Source organism: Verticillium alfalfae, genomic scaffold, assembly GCF_000150825.1.
Source record: "Verticillium alfalfae VaMs.102 supercont1.3 genomic scaffold, whole genome shotgun sequence".
Classification (NCBI taxonomy): domain Eukaryota; kingdom Fungi; phylum Ascomycota; class Sordariomycetes; order Glomerellales; family Plectosphaerellaceae; genus Verticillium; species Verticillium alfalfae.
In genome coordinates, this window is record NW_003315036.1 from 432874 (window position 1) to 451109 (window position 18236).

Sequence of the window (18236 nt, forward strand, 5' to 3'; positions counted from 1 at the left end):
GCAGCGCCGACGAGACGCGCGAGGCTACCTCTACGCGCTGCTCAAGTGGTCCATGCTCTTCTTCGTCCGGCGCCTGGCTCCGTCGGCCTCGCGCCTGACCTAACCTCTACACGCGCCTCTACATCTGGGTCTACGAGCACTTTTGTCACCTGGCGCGGCCGCCGTCAGCAGATGCGGCCGCAGCCTGCGCGCCACGCGAAACTACCGCGACTGGGTCGCCGCCGCGCGCGAGCTCGACGCCTACCTCGGCCGCCAGACGTGGAAGGAGGAGAACGACTTTGCCTACTACGACTCCAAGACGGTCAAGAGGGTGTGGGAGCAGATGCGCAAGTGTCGCCACCGGGCCGAGGCCGTTGAGCGGGGCGACTCGGACGACTCCGACGACGACAACAACGAGAATGCCGACAGGCAGAAGGGCGAGAAGAGGAAGAAGGGCGGCGCTGTCGACGAGCTGAGGGGCCTGCTCGAGGCGTGTGTCAAGAATAATTTTGTGGGCGTCGAGAACCCGCGCTTGTACAGCCAGACGTACTACGGGACGAAGAACCTGGTGCAGAACTTTACGGATGAAGGTCAGCTGTCCCTGGCGGTGTCGCGTCGTGACTTCCCTTGTGTGTAAGCGACCATGCTGACTGGAGTGCAGTCGAGAGGAGTATCAAGTTCTGCTCAACAGCAAGCAGCTGACCCAGGAAGAGAAGCGTGTCCTGTTCAAGGGCATGCACGCCAATTACGGCCGAACGGCGCTCTGCCTGTCTGGCGGCGCCGGCTTTCCTACTATCACCTGGGCGTTGTCAAATCCCTGCTCGACGCCAATCTGCTGCCGGACGTCATCACGGGGACCCAGCGGCGGCGCTCTCGTCGCGGCTCTTGTCGCCACACGAACGAATGATGAACTGAAGACGCTGCTGGTGCCGGCCCTCGCAGGCAAAATCACAGCATGCCGGGAGTCTTTCGTCACGTGGTTCCCCCGGTGGTGGAAGACGGGCGCTCGGTTTGACTCCGTCGACTGGGCGCGACAGTGCAGTTGGTGGACGCGGGGGTCCATGACGTTTCGCGAAGCCTACGAACGCACCGGTCGCATCCTCAACGTCTCGTGCGTTCCCGCCGACCCGCACTCGCCAACGATCCTCTGCAACTATCTCACGAGCCCCGACTGCGTCATTTGGTCTGCGGTTCTGGCTTCGGCCGCCGTTCCCGGTATTCTCAACCCTGTTGTACTGTTGATGAAGCAGCGCGACGGCACGCTGGCGCCATACTCGTTCGGCCACAAGTGGAAGGATGGCAGTCTGCGCACCGATATCCCCATCAAGGCGCTGAACCTCCATTTCAACGTCAATTTCACCGTCGTTTCGCAGGTCAACCCGCACATCAATCTCTTCTTCTTCTCCTCGCGCGGCTCCGTGGGCCACCCTGTCACGCACCGCAAGGGCAAGGGCTGGCGTGGCGGGTACGTCATGTCGGCCGTCGAGCACTACCTCAAGCTTGACATGACCAAGTGGCTCAAGTTCATCCGCCACGCCGAGCTGTTGCCCCGACCGCTGGGACAGGACTGGTCGCAGCTGTTTCTGCAGCAGTTTAGTGGCACGATCACTATCTGGCCCAAGTCGGTGCCTAGCGATTTCTATCACATCCTGTCGGACCCGGATCCACCGCGGCTTGCAAGGATGCTGCACGAGGGGCAGCAGCGCGGGTTCCCGATTCTGAAGTTCATGGGCAACAGGCTCAAGGTTGAGCGGATGATCGAGCAGGGGCGAAAAGAGACGAGACCGTGGGCTCGCCGCGGCAGCATCGAGACTATTATCAGCGAGGACGACATGCGAAGTTTGATGGTGACGGGGAACACAGATATTGAAGACGAGTCGACGGATGACGAGGGCAAGCTGACGACCTCGTTGGATAACGAGAACGCCATTATCGATGGTGATGAGGAAGGAGACGATTTCGAGAAGCGGGATTGAACGGGAGAGGTGGTGTTGAGGCGTAGACTTGTGTGCATACTTATTACAGCTGGGCGTTCTTGGGTATTGAGGTTGAACAATAGGAAGGCAGGGTGGTCGCCTCAATGGGCAGAACTGCATCTTGAATCACAGACTACCTGCCTTGAATCGTATGCTCAATACTATGCCGGTCAGTCAGGTCAGCTCACTTTTTGAGCGTTCCGTCCACCTCTCCATGTGCACTGAGGAATTTGGCTCTATCTGACGATCCACACGACCATTGCCTTGACTTGCAACCTTGGAGCGAAGGCAGATCAGACTACGTATCAGTCAACAGGCGATACTCCCATCACGCGACCAGTTGCTTGCTGCGTGAGTCAGCCTCCAAGATGACAGGAAGCCAGGACTGACTGACCGCCAGAGGGTATAGCAAGAAGATGTCTCCTCACCGAGGCCGACGATCGCGCCCGTCGCATCACGACGGCAGGTTCTCGCCGGTTAGGCATGACCCGCAAGACGACAAGGAAAATGTGGCGCCACCGGTCAACCAGGCACGCACCGGAAAGGCAAGCATGCGAACAAGTACGTTGCTCTTTCTCTGCGCATCGAAGAGTGCGGTCGATGTGTCGTGGTCACTCACCCACTGATACGTGGCTAGGCACTCGAACGGTTTCGGGCCCGCACAAGCCGCACCGTCGTCCTCTCAAGCAGCAGTATCGCAATCCGGGCTCCGGTCACGAATTCTGCAAAGCCGGTGCGCAAGACGTGGTTTGCCAGGCCCAAGACACGAATCACTCGCACCCAATCTCGTACATGGAAAGCACAACACGAGACAGCGACATCGGCTTGGATGCGGAGTTTGTCATCTACGACGACAACGACCAGGCAGCACTGGCGCCTGCGTTCCAGAAATTATCGCTCGATGAACCCTGTGGGGTTTTCAGAGATGACACTGCGATGCATCGGGGGGTTGATGAAAGTACGAGCGAGGCCAAGATCCAGGTGTTTTCCGACAGCGACATCAAGGCCCCGCTGAAGGCACTCTCGTACGCCGAGGCCTTTGCGATGCGGCCTCGCGTTCGAAAGGCAGATGCTGAGGCCAGAGGGACGGGGAGCCCGCTGCGGATGGAGGTCTCCCTTGAGTAAGGAGATGGCGTTCTGGAGCGGACAGATTTGGCTGGGACAGGCATGCTTTTTACTTGGGTTTTTGGGCATGGGCGGATACCCTTGGGGGTCGGCGTTGCTTCGTAGTGCGTTTCCGGAGTTGCATGGTTCAGCTGCAGAGTTAGGGAGAAGATGTTTGACCGGTCGAATGGACAATATCAAACTGCACTACCCAGATCCCAGATCTGCATCGCAGAAGAAGTCAGGAGAAGCTCGGTGAAGGCGGCAGCGAGAGGCGACCCACAACTACCTACCTTACTGGGAGTGGATCTCTAAAGGTGGCCCGAGCTCTGACCCCTGCGGGAAGGACAGATAATCCAGTTGCCGGCGGGCGACCTTCCGTCACACTTCGCAGTGGAACGACCCCTGCCTGTGGCCCAAGCTAATATTTCGAGGCCACGATTGTCATATGTCGAACCCTCTACGAAGGCCTCCATACTCCAGACTGTAGACCTGGACCACAACCTCTCCATTCTACTTGCGACTGCTTCGCAACCAACGCTCACTTTCCCACAACCGGCAAGATGAGTTCCGATTACTCATACGATGAGCAGGTGCGTTCCCTTGCCGTACAGCCTTTCATCCCTCTGGCCGGCAAACTGAGGAAGCCCTCGTGCTTCTTCTCGAGGATGGATCTTGTGAGCGCATCGAGCACCAGCTAACCTACTGTAGGGGCAATTCTTCCCCGTCTTCATCCTCACCCTGACGGGCCTCGTCACGCTCCCTCTCACCTACACTCTCCTTTTCCCCGCCAAAGACATCGAGGCCAAGGCGCCACGCATTCAATCCGACTTCAAGCCCGAGCATGAGGACCTCATACAAGCGCGTCGCGATGCGCAAAAGCGAAAGCAGCGTAGGGTCAAGCGCGCCCTGTTCGTCATCGTCGGCTGGCCCTCATGGCCGCCATGGTCTACCTGATCTTGCACACACAGAGGACAGTCCTCAAGTTGTGGAACCCTTACGACATTCTCGGTCTCCAGACGTATGCTTATCCCCCCCCCCCCTTCTGGCCGCCCGTCCGGCGGGTTTCGATGGAGCCCCATTTGGCTGACACGTCTCTCCCCCCCCCTTCTTCAGTCTGCTACCGAGAAGATGATCAAGTCCAAATACCGAAAGTTGTCCCGAACACTGCACCCTGACAAGGTCAAGCCCAACGCTGCAAAGAATGAGACGATTGAGTCTCTCAACGATGCCTATGTCGAGATCTCCAAGGCCTACCAGGCCCTCACTGATGAAGAGGTCCGCAACAACTACATCCAGTATGGCCACCCCGACGGCAAGCAGAGCTTCAGCATCGGCATCGCCTTGCCCCCTTGGATCATCTCCGACGGCAACGGCAAGTACGTCGTCGTCCTCTACACCCTTCTCCTCGGTGTTCTCCTCCCTTACCTGGTCGGATCGTGGTGGTACGGAACCCAGAGGATGTCCAAGGAGGGTGTCCTCATGGAGTCGGCCAACGACCTCTTCCGTGCCTACGAGGACAACATCGACACCGGCGGCGTCATCACCGCCCTGAGTGCCGGCAAGGAGTACGACGAAACATTCAAGGGCGACAAGGCCGACTCTGGCCTCGCTTCCATCGAATCCAGGATCGCAACCGGCGCCGGACTGACGACCAAGGACAAGCACGCCCTCGAGGACCTCGACAATGGCGTGCGCCGAAGGCTGGCCTCTGCTCTGCTGGGGGCCTACCTGGGTCGCGTAGAGCTCAACGACCAGACCCTCAACAGCCCCAAAGTGCGATGTCGCCCCCCCCGGGGACGCCCTCAACCGTTCCTTCTCCGTCATAGCCCAGGCCTTTTGTTCACACAGCCCCTATAATCGTTTCATTCTCTACTAACCAGCATCTCATCCAGGCCATGCCCCCCAAGTCGTCGCCTCTTCTCCAGCTCCCCCACTTCACTTCCGAAATCGCCCAGGCCGTTGATGGTGACGCCAAGACCCACGTCAACGTCCAGCAGTTTATGGAACTCCCCGACGCCCAGAGGCGGAGCCTTACTGTCGGCAGCAGTCTCCTGACCGACGCGCAGTACAAGACGGCTGTCGGTGTGGCCAAGCAGCTGCCCCACCTCCAGGTCAACAAAGCCTTCTTCAAGGTCACTGGCGAGAAGTTCATCATTCCTTCCTCACTCGTTACTCTCGTCGTCAAGGGCCGCATCATCCCCCCGGGCAGCGAGAACGTCCCAGAGGTCAACGAGCTCGACCTCGAGGACGTTGATCCCGCCGAAGACGATCTGGAGGCCTACCTGGGCCGCGCCAAGGCTGTCGTCAAGGGTCCCGAAGGCAAGCCCGTCGCCGTCGACAAGAAGCCTGTTCTGCCCCCTCTCGCCCACGCTCCCTACTTCGCCCGCGATCACGCCCCCAAGTGGTCCGTCTTCCTGTCCGACTCCAAGCAGGGCAAGATGGCCGTCCCTCCCTTCCACTTCACCCAGTTCGATCAGCCCATCTTCGACAGCGACGGCAAGCCCACGTTCAACATGCAGACCCTCAAGGCCCAGTTCGCCGCGCCGCCACAGGCTGGCCACTACACTTTCGTCATGCACCTCGTGTGCGACAGCTACGTCGGTTTTGACACCCAGATGGAGGTGACGCTGGTTGTGGAGGAGGCGAGCAAGGCTGCCGCCATGGCGGCCGAGGACGAGATTAGCGAGCCTGATGAGGGTACGTTGTCTCCGCATGCATCTGAACCGAACGCAACTAACAGTACATCAGATTCGCTGGCTGGACAGATGAACGCTCTCAAGGGGGGCGCACCGCCCGCCGCCAAGCCGAGGAGGAAGCAGGTCGTCGAGGAGTCGGACGATGAGAGCGGCACAGACGACGACCAGGACGACGACGACACGAGCGCGACCAACACGGACACGGAGGACGAGTCGTAGATGGGGTGTCTGTCGGTTCGGCGTGGACCGAGCTTGGTCGGTTGAGTCTCATTGTTCTTGTCTCTAGTGGTTTGTATGACCTTGCCAGCTTATTTCGGGTTGGGTGGCGAAGGGGTGTCTTGGGATTGCATCGTTGTTTATCATCATAGTGGCCAGGGGTGGCCGCTCCTGAGTGGAGAAAAAGGCATCTCAGGACTGAATATACCCAGAGTTTCAGTATGGACGCACTCCGATACCATGCATTTCTATGTTGGTTGCGCAAGACGAAGAGATTGAGTTGGTCCTGTGGGTGCTGCGCCTCAAGGCGGTCCATCCTTTGTTTAGCAGCGTCGCTAGATGGTTCCTTGCAACTCAATGGACGGAGAGCATATATGATATTGTTTTGGTTCACGCAGCAGACGTAGGCTGAAATTCATGTCTGGGCTCTATCTTGTGAAAGGTCACAAGCGATGACCTCGGACACTGGAAGCCAAAGGTGCCCCGAGTGTTCACTGATCATGAATGGCACCCCTGACAATCTTCGACATTGTCCCCATGCTCGTACACGAGAACTGCTCGTCACCATTCGAGATGTACTGTATGAGAGCCAAGCTGAACCTGCTCACAAATACATTCTTCATTTCACTAGACCAGTCCCTAACCACGTCGTCCCGTCTTCGGGCAGATCTTCCACGGCTTGTCAATCCACTTCCTGACCCAGTACCCTTCTCCCGATCGCTGGCCGTCGTCCCAACTGTTGAAGAACGGATACCACATCTGATCAGCACGAATCAGGTACTCAACCAGGCCCGGCTCCGCCTCGTCACGCGGCCTCGAGAACCCCGTCAGGGCCAGCTGATACATCGGCGCGGTCACCCACAAGGTCATTTCGACTCCCGCCAGCCGCGTGCTCATCGCGAGCAGCGGAAGAAAGAGGTGGAAGTCCAGATTGCCAATCTCCTTGGCGGGGTCGAACCTTGTCAGACTGGCCTGGTTGTCGAAAAAGAGGCCGAGTCGCTTGAGGCTGGGAAACCGGGGGCCAAGACCGTCCAGGATGTTGACGAACCTCCTGCGGTGATGCTCGGCGGACGAGAAGCACTTCTTGTCGAACAGGACCAGCTCGATGGTGATGCGGAGCGAAGTGACGAGCCCAATGCCGGGTCCGAGTAACTGGGCGCGGGCGGGTGTCGGAGCGCACAACGATTCGATCAAAGGCATGCTCTCCAGCAGGATGACGCTTGTGCCGTAGAGTATCCCTAGCAGCTCGTCGTGACTGCGGAGTGGTCAGCTTCTGGGTCGTCGGGCGGGCAGGTTGATCCCGTCTGACCTTTGCTTGCTGGAGAGCAGGAAGCTCATGACGCCCTGGAACCTACCATTGTCCGACCCGTGTGGACGCCCGGAGCAGTTTGCCTGGCCGTCGAGGCATGCTTCCCAATTTCGTTCCGAGGCATCGTACGTGGCCTCGTATTTCGCGTCACGGTGGCAGAAGCCGTTGGTCCATCTCCATATGACTCTGCGGCGTATGCGATACCGGGAGTCGGCAACGGAATCTTTCAATCGGATGACAGGCCAGGGGGGGCCGGGGCGCATGTCAATGTGAAAGACGCAATCTCCAAAGGCCAAACGCAGGATCGCGTAGCGGATCTCGTACGGTAGGCTGAAGAAGCCGCGCAGTTGTTGAACAGGCCTCCAGGAGTCCGCTTCGTGGATTGCCGTGGGCGGCAGCCAGGGGAGGGCCGGCTTGGTTCTCGGTGGCTTACTGCTGGACCGCCTTTTGAAGCAGTTGAAAACACAGCAGCACATAGTGCAGATGTGAGAGCGGCTCAAAGAAATCAGGATGGTGTCAGGTCAAGGCTCGAGAGCGCAGTTTGACAACTCAGACTAGGTGCTGACGCTGAGGAGATTGATACCCGTCCAAGACTATCAAGGCCCGCGAAGTAACTTATTTTTTGGACACAGGCGGCCTGGGAAACGATGACACTGAAAATAGAAAAACGATGAAGTAAAAGGGGTAGAGGAACTGGGTGCGTGTAGGCTCGAAGCGTTGGACCTTCACCTTTCTATAGTCTCTCTCCAACGTTTGGACAAATAGTCGTTGGAAAAGCTGCTTCGCACGATGCCACAGCGCAGCCACGCAAGTTATTGTCGCCTGGCAGATTCCTGGAACATCATGGCGTCCTGGTCGGCTGACTGTTGGCTTAGCACCAGAACATGCTCTGAAGATTCACTTCGGGCCCTGTACTATACTTTTCAATGTGGCCTGCATACTCGTTTATGGAACCTTCGCTGGCCAGCCTATTGTGTCCACTACTTAGCTGCCCATGATACTTTCAGAATTCGCCGCTCTACAAGACGCGATTTCAGTCACTTATTCATAGCCTGTCTGTCCCTTATGGTACATATACAACTGCGCACCCCACATGGGACCAGAGTGTCTTGACAAGTACAGGTCATAGCTCTAGCCACTCGTAAGCCTCTATTCAATACCGTTCGAGCAAACCTCCTTCCCAAATTCCCGGGTCACTGCCAGTTGGGTGCTCGTGTTCGCAGGACTGATGCTGCCAGATGTGTAGGTCCATCCACTCGCTATTGTGTGGGCCGCGTTTCGTGCCATAAGCACCTTGAATTCGGCCAACCTCCTCAAAGCGGAAGGCGTTGAGCCACTTGCGAATAAAGGTGAGTTCCGGATCTTTCTCGTCACGGAAGATCCCCTCAATGATGATACCTGGCCAAATTGAGTCAACATGCATTGCTGATTGATACCTTGAGGGACGACACTCACGCTGGGGGACCATTCGGCTACGACTGGTGGGATCGTCGTACGGCATCATTCCGGAAGCATTGTCCTAGTCGTGCTTCGTAGTGTCCGGAATGTGCGAGCGTGACATATGGGTAAGGATTCGGTCCAACAGGGCACTTCCCACATTTTTACGCCGGTAGTCGTGGTGGGTGTACACATGAAGCCTTGCGCTCTGTTGACCAACATGGCCGCCCTTGCCGAACCCAACCTTGAGGGTCTCGCAGAAGGCAAACCCGATCACGAGCGGTGGCTGTGGAACAGGCTTTCGAGGCATTTGCATGAAGCTTTCCCAGGCAGCTTTGCTGGGCCAGATGGATGGGTCAGTCAGGTCAGGCGACTGGCGGATGGCAACAATGAAAGGAAGACACTGTGTGCGGCAGCTGTTACCGATGGCGTTCAGGTCATTCTCCGACACTAAGTCGCTGTCAAGGGCACGGTGGCCTTTCTTGATCTCCCTGTTGTAAATATCGATGATCCCAGGAACATCGTTCGGTTTGGCTGGTCGAAGTACGCAATCGATCGCAACCTCACGTTGCGAAATTGGCTGAATTTTAGACTCGCAGCCATTGATAGAGACAGGTGTAGCCTGTCTTTGCTGCACAAGAGCTGCGTCTCTCTCGCGCATCATGATCCTGCTCTTGATATGGTAGTTGCTTGTCCAACGATCCGCATGCTTCTTGTGGTCAGGCCTGAGGGTTTCGGGGTTGCGAGTCGACTCGGGCTGCTCCACACGGGCCATCAGAGTTCCTGTATCGGTGTTGATGGGGTGTTCAGAGTGCTCTTCAATGTCGCTGTCACCCAGAAAGTCTGCTCTGATGTCCTCTGGAACTTGCAAAAGCCAGGCGTTGATGAAGCGCGAGTTGTAGCTTTGGCACATGAAATGCGCATCGTCATCGCCCTCGCCCATCCAGGGATCTTTATGAATAACGCCCTCGATAGCTTCTAGCTTGTGAGGCTGACCTATCTCATTCCGGACATCGCAGCTTCGGACAATGTTGATAGTGTTCTTGAAAGCAAGGGTCTCGGCAAGAGGAGCGCCGGTACCTAGGACTTGATCGTCTCGCGTGTCTGGACTACCCCCATCTTCAGCGCTGCTGAGACGAAAGGAAATCTCAGTTTTGTTCTCCTTGTCCTTTGCAACCCTATTCTGCGTAATCACGCGACGTGTGACAGGGGCAAGAGCGAGGGTTCTGCGAAGTCAGGCGAAGAGGAGTCGGAGAAGTGTTTGTCAAGGAGAGCGATTCAATATTGAGAGGGATCGCTCCTTTGACCTGGTACAGAGATGCATGGCCGGGCGTAGGGGGCTCGCTCGCGGTTGACAGGTGTTGGTGACCATCATGAGGGAGTCGACATGATGACGTCTGGAGGGTGACGGTTTCTAGTCGGAAGCTTGACAGCATCAGACTTCCCCTTGCTATCCTTCCCGGCGTCTCGTACCATAGCTTGATCGAACCAACGCGTTTGTTTTCGGCGGCAATTGGGTCCCTCGAGCTGGCAAGTGTCGACGTAAGGCCGTCTTGATCAGAAGAGAGAGCCAAAGGCGGAAAAAGACTTGAATCCCCGTTGACAGCGACAGACAGCCTTGTGAGGAACTGAGTCGAGGATCTTGTCGCTGTTGCTATTACGGTAGGTGTTGGGAAAGGTTACGAAATGAATTTCTGGACCAATGTACGGGTTGCAAGGGGGGTGGTTGGAAGGAGCGAAGGTCAGGTGCCTTCCTCTGACGCGCGATCTAAGATAGAACAGCCTGTGTTTGTCAAAAGTCCTCGTAACTAAGGTAGATATTTTATAGGGTGATATAATCACAACAATTGACATTCAGGATTATGGTTGAGAGTGAACATGTTAAGACTTCTAGTGTATACATCAATGGCAACCGTAATTGCTCGCCCTACATTTTATGAATTCAGCATGACATCTAGTACAACATAGATGTATCAATGTCAAGTTGATAATAAGAACCTCAATAGCGGCACGTGAGAAACATTGCCAGTAGCCCCGTGATCCCGAAAAGGGGCTCTTACCGAGTCACCGACCCTTCACCGAGAACCAACAGTCCCACTGACTCCTGCAAATCACGTGCTGAGTCCGGATACCACTGCATTTGACTGGTACACACTTATCAGATTCAATGACCACTCTGGTAACCAGTCAAGCGTCCGAGTCTCAGGCTCGAGTCGCATTCGACAACATTTGTCGACAATGTTGTCAATTCTCCGGAAAGCCCGGCTGAAGGACAAGGAGATGAGGATCCTGATGCTGTGAGTACAGACCCAGGATGAGTGAGACTCGCTGACAAAGATGCACGGCCAGGGGCCTGGACAACGCAGGCAAGACGACGATTGTGAAGAAGATCATGGGCGAGGACGTCAACACGGTGAGCCCCACGCTGGGCTTCATCATCAAAACGATTGATTACGACGGGTCAGTGGTCTGCTGCCTCTAACAGGAACTTTGCTGACGAGTGTAAAGATACAAGCTCAACATCTGTACGAGCCAACGTTTGCTTTTACTACTTGGTGGTTATTGACCATCACAGGGGATGTCGGAGGGCAGAAGACGCTGCGGTCGTACTGGCGCAACTATTTTGAAAAGACCGATGCCCTCATCTGGGTTGTCGATGCCACGGACCGACTGAGGATTGAAGATTGCCGAGAGGAGCTTCACGGTCTCCTACAGGAAGAGGTCTGGCATCCCAGTATACATGCAAACCATTCTCACTGACACGAATAGCGCCTTTCCGGAGCGAGCCTCCTAGTCTTTGCGAACAAGACTGATGTCGGCGGGTGCATGGACGAACAAGAAATCCTTGAGGTATGTTGCCATGTGACAGACAAGTGGTTGGACGAGTCTTGACAAGTTTCAAGGGCCTTCAGTTGGAATTGATACGAACGCATCGGTGGAACGTCCTTCGATGTAGTGCCATGACAGGGACGAATCTAAAAGAAGGTCTGGCGTGGGTTGTGGATGATGCGAAGAAGCGGCTGTTTCTCTACTGAGGCACACTGCTATAGGAAACCTCGGTGGACATACCACAGAGGGGAATCATGAACCGTCGGAGCGCCCGTCACATCGACATGGACCCCCCCGAGGTAGGTAGCGAGTGGGGTTGATGGAGTCGACGTAGGTGGAAAGAACATCGATGGGGTGACCGACTAGAGCTGCGCGATAAAGGAATTCAGAGCAAAGGCTGACTGACAGTCAAAACAAAACAAACAAGACAAATTCACAAAAACACAAAACTTCGCTGATTTTTGAGTTTGGATCGGCTCAAGCCGGTCTAGAGCCCATTCACTAGACAAGATCATGATAACAGCGTGCTTAACGCCGTGCACGTGGTAGACTGCTGTGTCGAGGAAACCCAAGGAGGGGCATGAGAATTGGGCCAAAGTAAGCCTACCTTGTGTGCCTGGGCTTGCTGGGTAGTCACGTACTGCATGGAGAGCCACAGGCGCTGTAATGAAGACTGAGGCGCTATCCACTCACTGTAAAGCTGCTGAGAGGCCCCACCCATTTTAGCGTCTCAGCTCACGGATGTGGAGGTCAAAAGGCCTGTGGGTGGGCTCATGTTGTCGCCAAGGCCAAGCAAGACAAGGGCCCGGCTTAGGCAGAACATCAACAAATGACGACGATCTCGCATCCTCCCACCAAACCACTAGTCATTGGCGTCCAGCCAGGTACTCCAAGCATCGAAAACACGAGCTATCCCTAGACGGGTCATCTCCATCGTTGTCATCGCCATTGTCCATTGCTATCGCCAACGCCTTGTCGCGACATCTATCAACGTCGACTGAGCGAACAGCCCTCAACAACCCCCACTGCGTCCAATGCTCCCAACCTAGGGGTTGCCATCAGTAGCCATGGACGACGTTTCCAAGTTTTTGCAGGACGTCAAGGAGATGAACGCGCGACGCACAGAGGAGGATGATGCGCGACAGAGAGAGCTTGACGAGAAGATCCAGCAAGAGAAACGAGAACGCCAGGCTCGCCGCGCCGGTATGTTTCTTCCCCCTCCTCTTCTTTTTCCTTTGACCCATTCGTGACCCATCCATTACCTTCGACCACGCATCCTGTCCACATGGAAACGCTTTGGCGTCGTTTCGCTCGTTGAGTGCCAGCTCCATCCTGGCTGCACGCCACGTTAGTGTGGACAACAACAAGCAAAACCCAATTCAACGACCAGCGAGCGTACGACCCTCATGCGTTTCCCTGGCTACCCTTTCCGATGGGACCGACGCCCAGAGCCAGAGCTTCAATTTCTATTTTGCTGCCCAGTGTCCCTTCATGACTTGACTGACGGCTCGCATTGACAGAACGCGCACGATCCATCTCTCCCCAAAAGTCATCTCCCGCCAATACCCCACCACCCTCTTCGCATCGCAACAGCACCACCTCACGACTCGCTGACGGGCCCCGTTTGACTCCTGCAACCGAAACCACAGGCAGTCCGCAATCGCGTGCAGCCGTCACCTCGGCCGAGCTTGAAACCTCCACAGCTCCAGACGCTGCAGCCCAGGAGAACGCCTCGCCCGCCGAAATCAACGAGCAAAATTCCGGCATGAACTCTCCTTCCTCACCCTCCGGTGTTGGCGGCCCGCGGCCGCTATCATGGCAGAGGCGCCCGAACTCGCAGGCCGGGGAAAAGCCCAAGACGAGGCCGCTGTCCATGTTCGCTGCCCAGAACGCCGCCAGAACATCCTCCACGGCCCCATCCGAGCAAGCACCCGCTTCGGCGACTGAGCAGACTTTTACCAAGGACCAGATTGCCCAGGCTCTTGGTTCCAAGGATCCGACATGTTTCCGACAGACGGCCGACCGCGGTCTCGGCTCTGCGGCCTACCGTAAAAACCAGGTTGAGGATCAGGAGACGCTCGACATGTCTTCCCTGCGCGCACAGCTGCCAGGTATGGAACGCAAGACCTCTGCCGGCGAGTCGCAGGCGCCGCCGCCGCAGCCCAAATTCCATGACACTCTAGCCGACGAGCATGCGACTGCCTCCCCTCTTCGCCTCTCAGCGCCCAACGACTGATCCGCTGCCGAGTATCTCCCGAAGAGAACTGCGCAGTCCCGAGCATCTGCCATGGTCACAGGCTCCGGACGGTCTTCGCCTCACGAGGCCTGCATCGCCGACGAAGGGCATGGGAGGCTTTGTACAGAGTGCCATGATGAAGAGATCCGACAGTGTCAAGAGATGGAGCGTGACTTCGCCCCCAGGCCTTGCTCGCGTCGACACCGTGGCGTCCCACCGAACCGGCGAGCGTTCCGCCCACTCACGATCCAGGTCCCGTCCGACAAGCATGTTCCGTGAACGCTCAAACACTACCCACGAGACGTCCCCGACCCGATCGCCTTCACGATCTGAAGCGATAGAGAACGAAGCCAACCAAAGCGAGACGCCAAAAGTCAAGACTGTAGAGCCCTCCCCCATAGTTCCACCCATCGACACAGATGTCAAGGAGCAAGAGGAAGTGACGCCGCCCTCAAGCCCGTCCAAGACGATGGACCCCCGGCGATGGAGCCCGACAAAAGCTAGCTGGCTTGAGACAGCCCTGAACAAGCCTGAATCACCAAAACCGAAGCCTTCGCCAGCTGCTGCAAACCAGCCTGCATGGATGGTCGAGCTGAATAAGGCCAAAGCGCAAAAGTCTGGCAACCCGAATGCTGAAGCGGGAAGGAGCGGCTCCATCTCATCCAAGCACGCGGTCAACATTGGTGGACTTATGCGGTCTACGCCAATGGGGTCTGCCGTGAAGCCTTCAACAACTGGTCTAGGGGGCATATACTCTCCACCAACACCCACCGCCCGTTCAGGATTTGCGGCTGTTGGAGCCGGTAGTCTCCGCGGCAATTTACACAAGCCGAACCTGAGTAGTGACAAGACGGAGCCAGAGACAAGTCCCGTGGAAGGTGAAGTACCCACCCGCTCCTCTGTCATCAGCCCATCCTCGGTGACAGGCAAATCACGACCCGCCACACCGCCGAAGAAGGATTTTCGCGCGAACCTCAAGCCGCGACAAGCATCGGGGGATGCCAGTGCTCAAGTCGAATCGAATAACGAATTGAAGAACGTGTTCGGTAACCTGCGACGAACCAAGACACAAAACTATGTCGCCCCAGATGAATTGAAGGGCAACATCCTGCGTGGTAAAGCAGCCCTCAACGCCACTGGTGGACCGAAGCCGAGTGAGCGCAAGGATGAATTCAAGGATGCCATTTTGAAAAAGAAGGAAGACTTCAAAAGGGCCCAAGACGAAGGCAAGGGTGTCGAACGTGGTTCTGCGCCGCCTATCGAGGAACCGATCCCCGAGGGTATCGCTAGGCGCAGAGCGCTCAGTAGGTCCACGTCTGGGAAAGCCGATACCACATCGGGCTATGGCATAGAAACATCGTCGAATAAGTCGGCGAATGAACCGAGGCCATTGAGTTCTTTGTCAAAGAGGGACTCCGCTGAGTCTATGTCGACGACAAAGACGGCTGCTGAACCTGTCATGCCTGAGCTACACAAGGAGACCAGCGCTCCCGCGCGTCTCCAGAACCGCCCTAGTGCTGGCGGTCTCGCGGGACGCTTCAACCAAAACCTGGCGGGTCTCTTAGCCCGCGGCCCTCCACCCATGGCTGCGAACAGCAGCAAGAACGCCGACGACTCTGACTCCGGCACACCCTCTGCACCTATTGCAGAGCCCTCAGCACCTGGCCCTCAGCTCACGCACATGACTAAGGGTCGTGCTCGTGGACCCAAGAGGAAGGCGCCGACGTCTGCGCAGCCACCGGCCGCGGCAAAGACCGTGGAGCCGGCCTCTAAGGAGAGCATCCCGTTCAAGCCGGCAGCAACACCCAAGAAGACGGTCCCGGCGGTTGAGGCAACTCAAAGTCCCCGCTCGCCCCCAATGCCCAGCTCGCCATCATCCTCGTTGCCTCAGACTATCCAGGCCCAGGTCGCCGCGAAGGCCGCCATCAAGAATAAGCCCTCTCCTGCGCAGCCTCCTCAGAAGCAAACACCAATAGAGGACCCATTAGTTGCCGACGTGTCTCAAAAGTCACCGTCACCGCCCGTGACTAAGGCGAAGCCTGTGGCAACGACCCCCTTTGCCAGCCTGCGTCGCACGCCGTCCCCGACAAAGCAGATGGAGGAAGAGCCGGTTGCAGCCCCGGCCTCTTCACCACGCAAACTGGACATGAAGCGAATGTCGAGATTCTTTGATGATCCAAATGCCCCAAAGCCTGCTACCGAGAGCTCGAAGCACGAAGTGGCCAGGCCGGAAAGTATTAGCAGGCAGCTGCCCAAGCCTGAAAGCCCAAGCAGGGAGCTTCCCAACCCTTCAACCCCGTCACGCGACCTCCCAAAGCCGCTCAGCATCGGCCAAACATCCAGGTCTCAGAGCCCCCGGGAACTTCCCCGACCTCAAAGCATCAACAGAGAGCTGCCGAAGCCCGAAAGTCCACGAGATGTGCCGCGCCCTCTCAGTATCAACAAGCCAGAGAGTCCTCTGAAGGGGCAGTTCCGCAAGGAGAGCCAGCCAGGTACGCCCCTTCGCTCGCCTGTAAAACAGGCTAACGAGGTGACGACAATGCTCGATGAGTTCTTCGGCACATCCCGGCCCCAGCGTGAATACCGCATCGATACGGCCGATATCTTGATGAACAGGCCGCAAGTTCCTAGGGTCCGCACTGCAGGAGCCCAGCTTTTCCAGCTGTTTGGGGATGGCAAGAAAATGCCTGTTCCCATGCACAACGAACGTGTCCTCTTTGAGCAAGAGATGTACATATGCCCCCATGAGTTCACCGATAGTGCCGGCAAGAAGGCCTTCGAAGTTTACTTCTGGGCAGGTGATGAAGTGCCGACTTCTACCCTCGAAGACGCGCAGCTCTTTGCAAGCCGCGAGGCAAGGGCACTGGGAGGTAAACTCGTCAAACTCCAGCAGGGCAAGGAGACGGCCGAATTCCTCCAAGCCTTGGGCGGCATTGTCATAACGCGCCGTGGCTCAAGCAACAAGTTCGACATGCTGGCGCCGAGCATCCTTTGCGGTCGCCGCCACCTTGGCCAGGTGGCTTTTGACGAGGTCGACTTTGCACCCGCGAACCTCTGCGCAGGCTTCGCGTACCTCATTACGCAACAGGGCAAATGCTACCTCTGGAAAGGCAAAGGCAGCAACGTCGATGAGCTCAGCTGCGCTCGTCTGATAGGTATGGACTTGACGTTGACAGGAGAGCTGATCGAGGTGGACGATGGCGGTGAGCCGGCCGCTTTCTGGGATGTGTTCGGCGGCAGCGGCAGTGGTGCGAAGCCCCACTCGGCGGATCACTGGCGACTGAAGCCAAATTACGAAAAGTACTGCGGTCGTCTATTTTGCTCCGACGCCGCGTCCAGGCAACAGGTAAGCTGACTCTACTCTCTCCGTCATATTTTTCTCCCAAGCTTCAAGGAGCCGCGCTGACGCATATGACCAGATCTCCGAAATCTGCCCGTTTAGCCAGGCGGACCTTACGCCGAGCTCTTGTCTACATCTTGGATGCCTTCTTCGAGATGTACGTCATTGTCGGCCGCGCCGCGCAGGCCGAGTACCTCTCCTTCCGCAACGCCCTCGATTTTGCGCAGGAGTACGCCATCCTCCCTCGGGCATGGAAGACCGCCCCTTTGTGCCCATCTCGACCGTCGTCTCGAGGGCATCCCGCGCGACCTGAAGAGGGTCTTCCGCAAGTGGACCGACGAGGAAGCCCGACCGTCATGCCGCAGGCAGGCCTGAAGAGGGGCCGAAGCCTGAGGATCGTGCCGCTCACGCAGGCGCTGCAGGCGCTGAGCGAGTGAGCGGGCGGGCCGCGCTGAACGACAAGAGCTGGCCGCGGCTGGCTGCACGTGTGTGCCATGGAGTTTAAGAGGACACAACCAGAGTAGGAGAGAGAGGTGACCAGGGGCGGAAACTTAAAAAGCGTTGCAAGCCATGTTTCGGCGGCGGGGCGTGGGCGTTTTCGGGGGCCGGGGTTGGTTGTTGTGACATTTTCCGTATATATTGTTGTAATACAATGTATATCCTGTTCGCCCTTTTTTGTTGTTGTTGTTGTTGTTTTTGGTTGCGTCATGACGGTTGCTTGCAATGTCGGCATCTGCTACTAGACCTGTGCTTGAAAGAGGGTCCGCTTAGCAAGGACTTGCTTGCTTGGAGCCTGCTGGACATGCTTGTCCACAATAGGCTTAAGCGATGACAGCCACCCCCTTACGGCACAGACCCTTCTTCCGCATCGTCAATTGCTATTATCATTATGGACAACCTCCGGATTTGACGGCATCACGGAAAGCAGGGTGCAAGGAACGTTCACATCGTCCACATTCATCCAGAGTCATCAAGGGATATATACCAGACTTCCTACTCCCCGGCCGAGCTACCATCCAGTCACAAGAGATACCAATCGAAACCACTGAACCGGATCAGACAAACACAAGCGCCCGCTCGTCCCAGACGAGGCTACGTGACCCGTATATGC

General features: G+C 56.8%; 9 protein-coding genes across 9 annotated transcripts in view; 6 read left to right on the plus strand and 3 right to left on the minus strand.

Moving 5' to 3' along the window:
• Positions 1 to 322: 322 nt before the first annotated feature.
• On the plus strand, positions 323 to 616 carry VDBG_02640 (triacylglycerol lipase; the record flags this gene model as incomplete). Its single annotated transcript, XM_003006455.1, has 1 exon — positions 323 to 616. One exon carries the CDS (start codon positions 323 to 325, stop codon positions 614 to 616), a length of 294 nt encoding a protein of 97 aa, XP_003006501.1.
• A 424-nt stretch (positions 617 to 1040) lies between these two features.
• Positions 1041 to 1955, plus strand: VDBG_02641 (lipase; the record flags this gene model as incomplete). Its single annotated transcript, XM_003006456.1, has 1 exon — positions 1041 to 1955. The coding sequence occupies one exon, from the start codon at positions 1041 to 1043 to the stop codon at positions 1953 to 1955; it is 915 nt and encodes a 304-aa protein (XP_003006502.1).
• Positions 1956 to 2371: 416 nt separating this feature from the next.
• VDBG_02642 (predicted protein) lies at positions 2372 to 3080 on the plus strand (the record flags this gene model as incomplete). The annotated part of the gene is made up of 2 exons (XM_003006457.1): positions 2372 to 2516; positions 2593 to 3080. The coding sequence occupies 2 exons, from the start codon at positions 2372 to 2374 to the stop codon at positions 3078 to 3080; spliced, it is 633 nt and encodes a 210-aa protein (XP_003006503.1).
• Positions 3081 to 3622: 542 nt separating this feature from the next.
• Positions 3623 to 5977, plus strand: VDBG_02643 (translocation protein sec63; the record flags this gene model as incomplete). The annotated part of the gene is made up of 6 exons (XM_003006458.1): positions 3623 to 3652; positions 3771 to 3970; positions 4079 to 4751; positions 4829 to 4870; positions 4943 to 5759; positions 5811 to 5977. The coding sequence occupies 6 exons, from the start codon at positions 3623 to 3625 to the stop codon at positions 5975 to 5977; spliced, it is 1929 nt and encodes a 642-aa protein (XP_003006504.1).
• A 636-nt stretch (positions 5978 to 6613) lies between these two features.
• Positions 6614 to 7759, minus strand: VDBG_02644 (predicted protein; the record flags this gene model as incomplete). Its single annotated transcript, XM_003006459.1, has 2 exons — positions 6614 to 7212; positions 7330 to 7759. 2 exons carry the CDS (start codon positions 7757 to 7759, stop codon positions 6614 to 6616), a joined length of 1029 nt encoding a protein of 342 aa, XP_003006505.1.
• Positions 7760 to 8802: 1043 nt separating this feature from the next.
• On the minus strand, positions 8803 to 10092 carry VDBG_02645 (predicted protein; the record flags this gene model as incomplete). The annotated part of the gene is made up of 2 exons (XM_003006460.1): positions 8803 to 9946; positions 10028 to 10092. The coding sequence occupies 2 exons, from the start codon at positions 10090 to 10092 to the stop codon at positions 8803 to 8805; spliced, it is 1209 nt and encodes a 402-aa protein (XP_003006506.1).
• Positions 10093 to 10958: 866 nt separating this feature from the next.
• On the plus strand, positions 10959 to 11959 carry VDBG_02646 (ADP-ribosylation factor 4; the record flags this gene model as incomplete). Its single annotated transcript, XM_003006461.1, has 6 exons — positions 10959 to 11017; positions 11070 to 11180; positions 11229 to 11257; positions 11296 to 11441; positions 11490 to 11570; positions 11624 to 11959. The coding sequence occupies 6 exons, from the start codon at positions 10959 to 10961 to the stop codon at positions 11753 to 11755; spliced, it is 558 nt and encodes a 185-aa protein (XP_003006507.1).
• A 657-nt stretch (positions 11960 to 12616) lies between these two features.
• Positions 12617 to 17562, plus strand: VDBG_02647 (conserved hypothetical protein; the record flags this gene model as incomplete). Its single annotated transcript, XM_003006462.1, has 4 exons — positions 12617 to 12752; positions 13199 to 13660; positions 13812 to 17131; positions 17281 to 17562. The coding sequence occupies 4 exons, from the start codon at positions 12617 to 12619 to the stop codon at positions 17560 to 17562; spliced, it is 4200 nt and encodes a 1399-aa protein (XP_003006508.1).
• Positions 17563 to 17864: 302 nt separating this feature from the next.
• Positions 17865 to 18236, minus strand: part of VDBG_02648 (3',5'-cyclic-nucleotide phosphodiesterase) — a gene marked incomplete at both ends in the record, with an annotated part of 2612 nt that continues 2240 nt past the window's right edge. The window contains one exon of the mRNA XM_003006463.1: positions 17865 to 17982. Within this exon, the coding sequence (XP_003006509.1) occupies positions 17865 to 17982 (118 nt within the window). The remainder of the gene's footprint in view (positions 17983 to 18236) is intronic.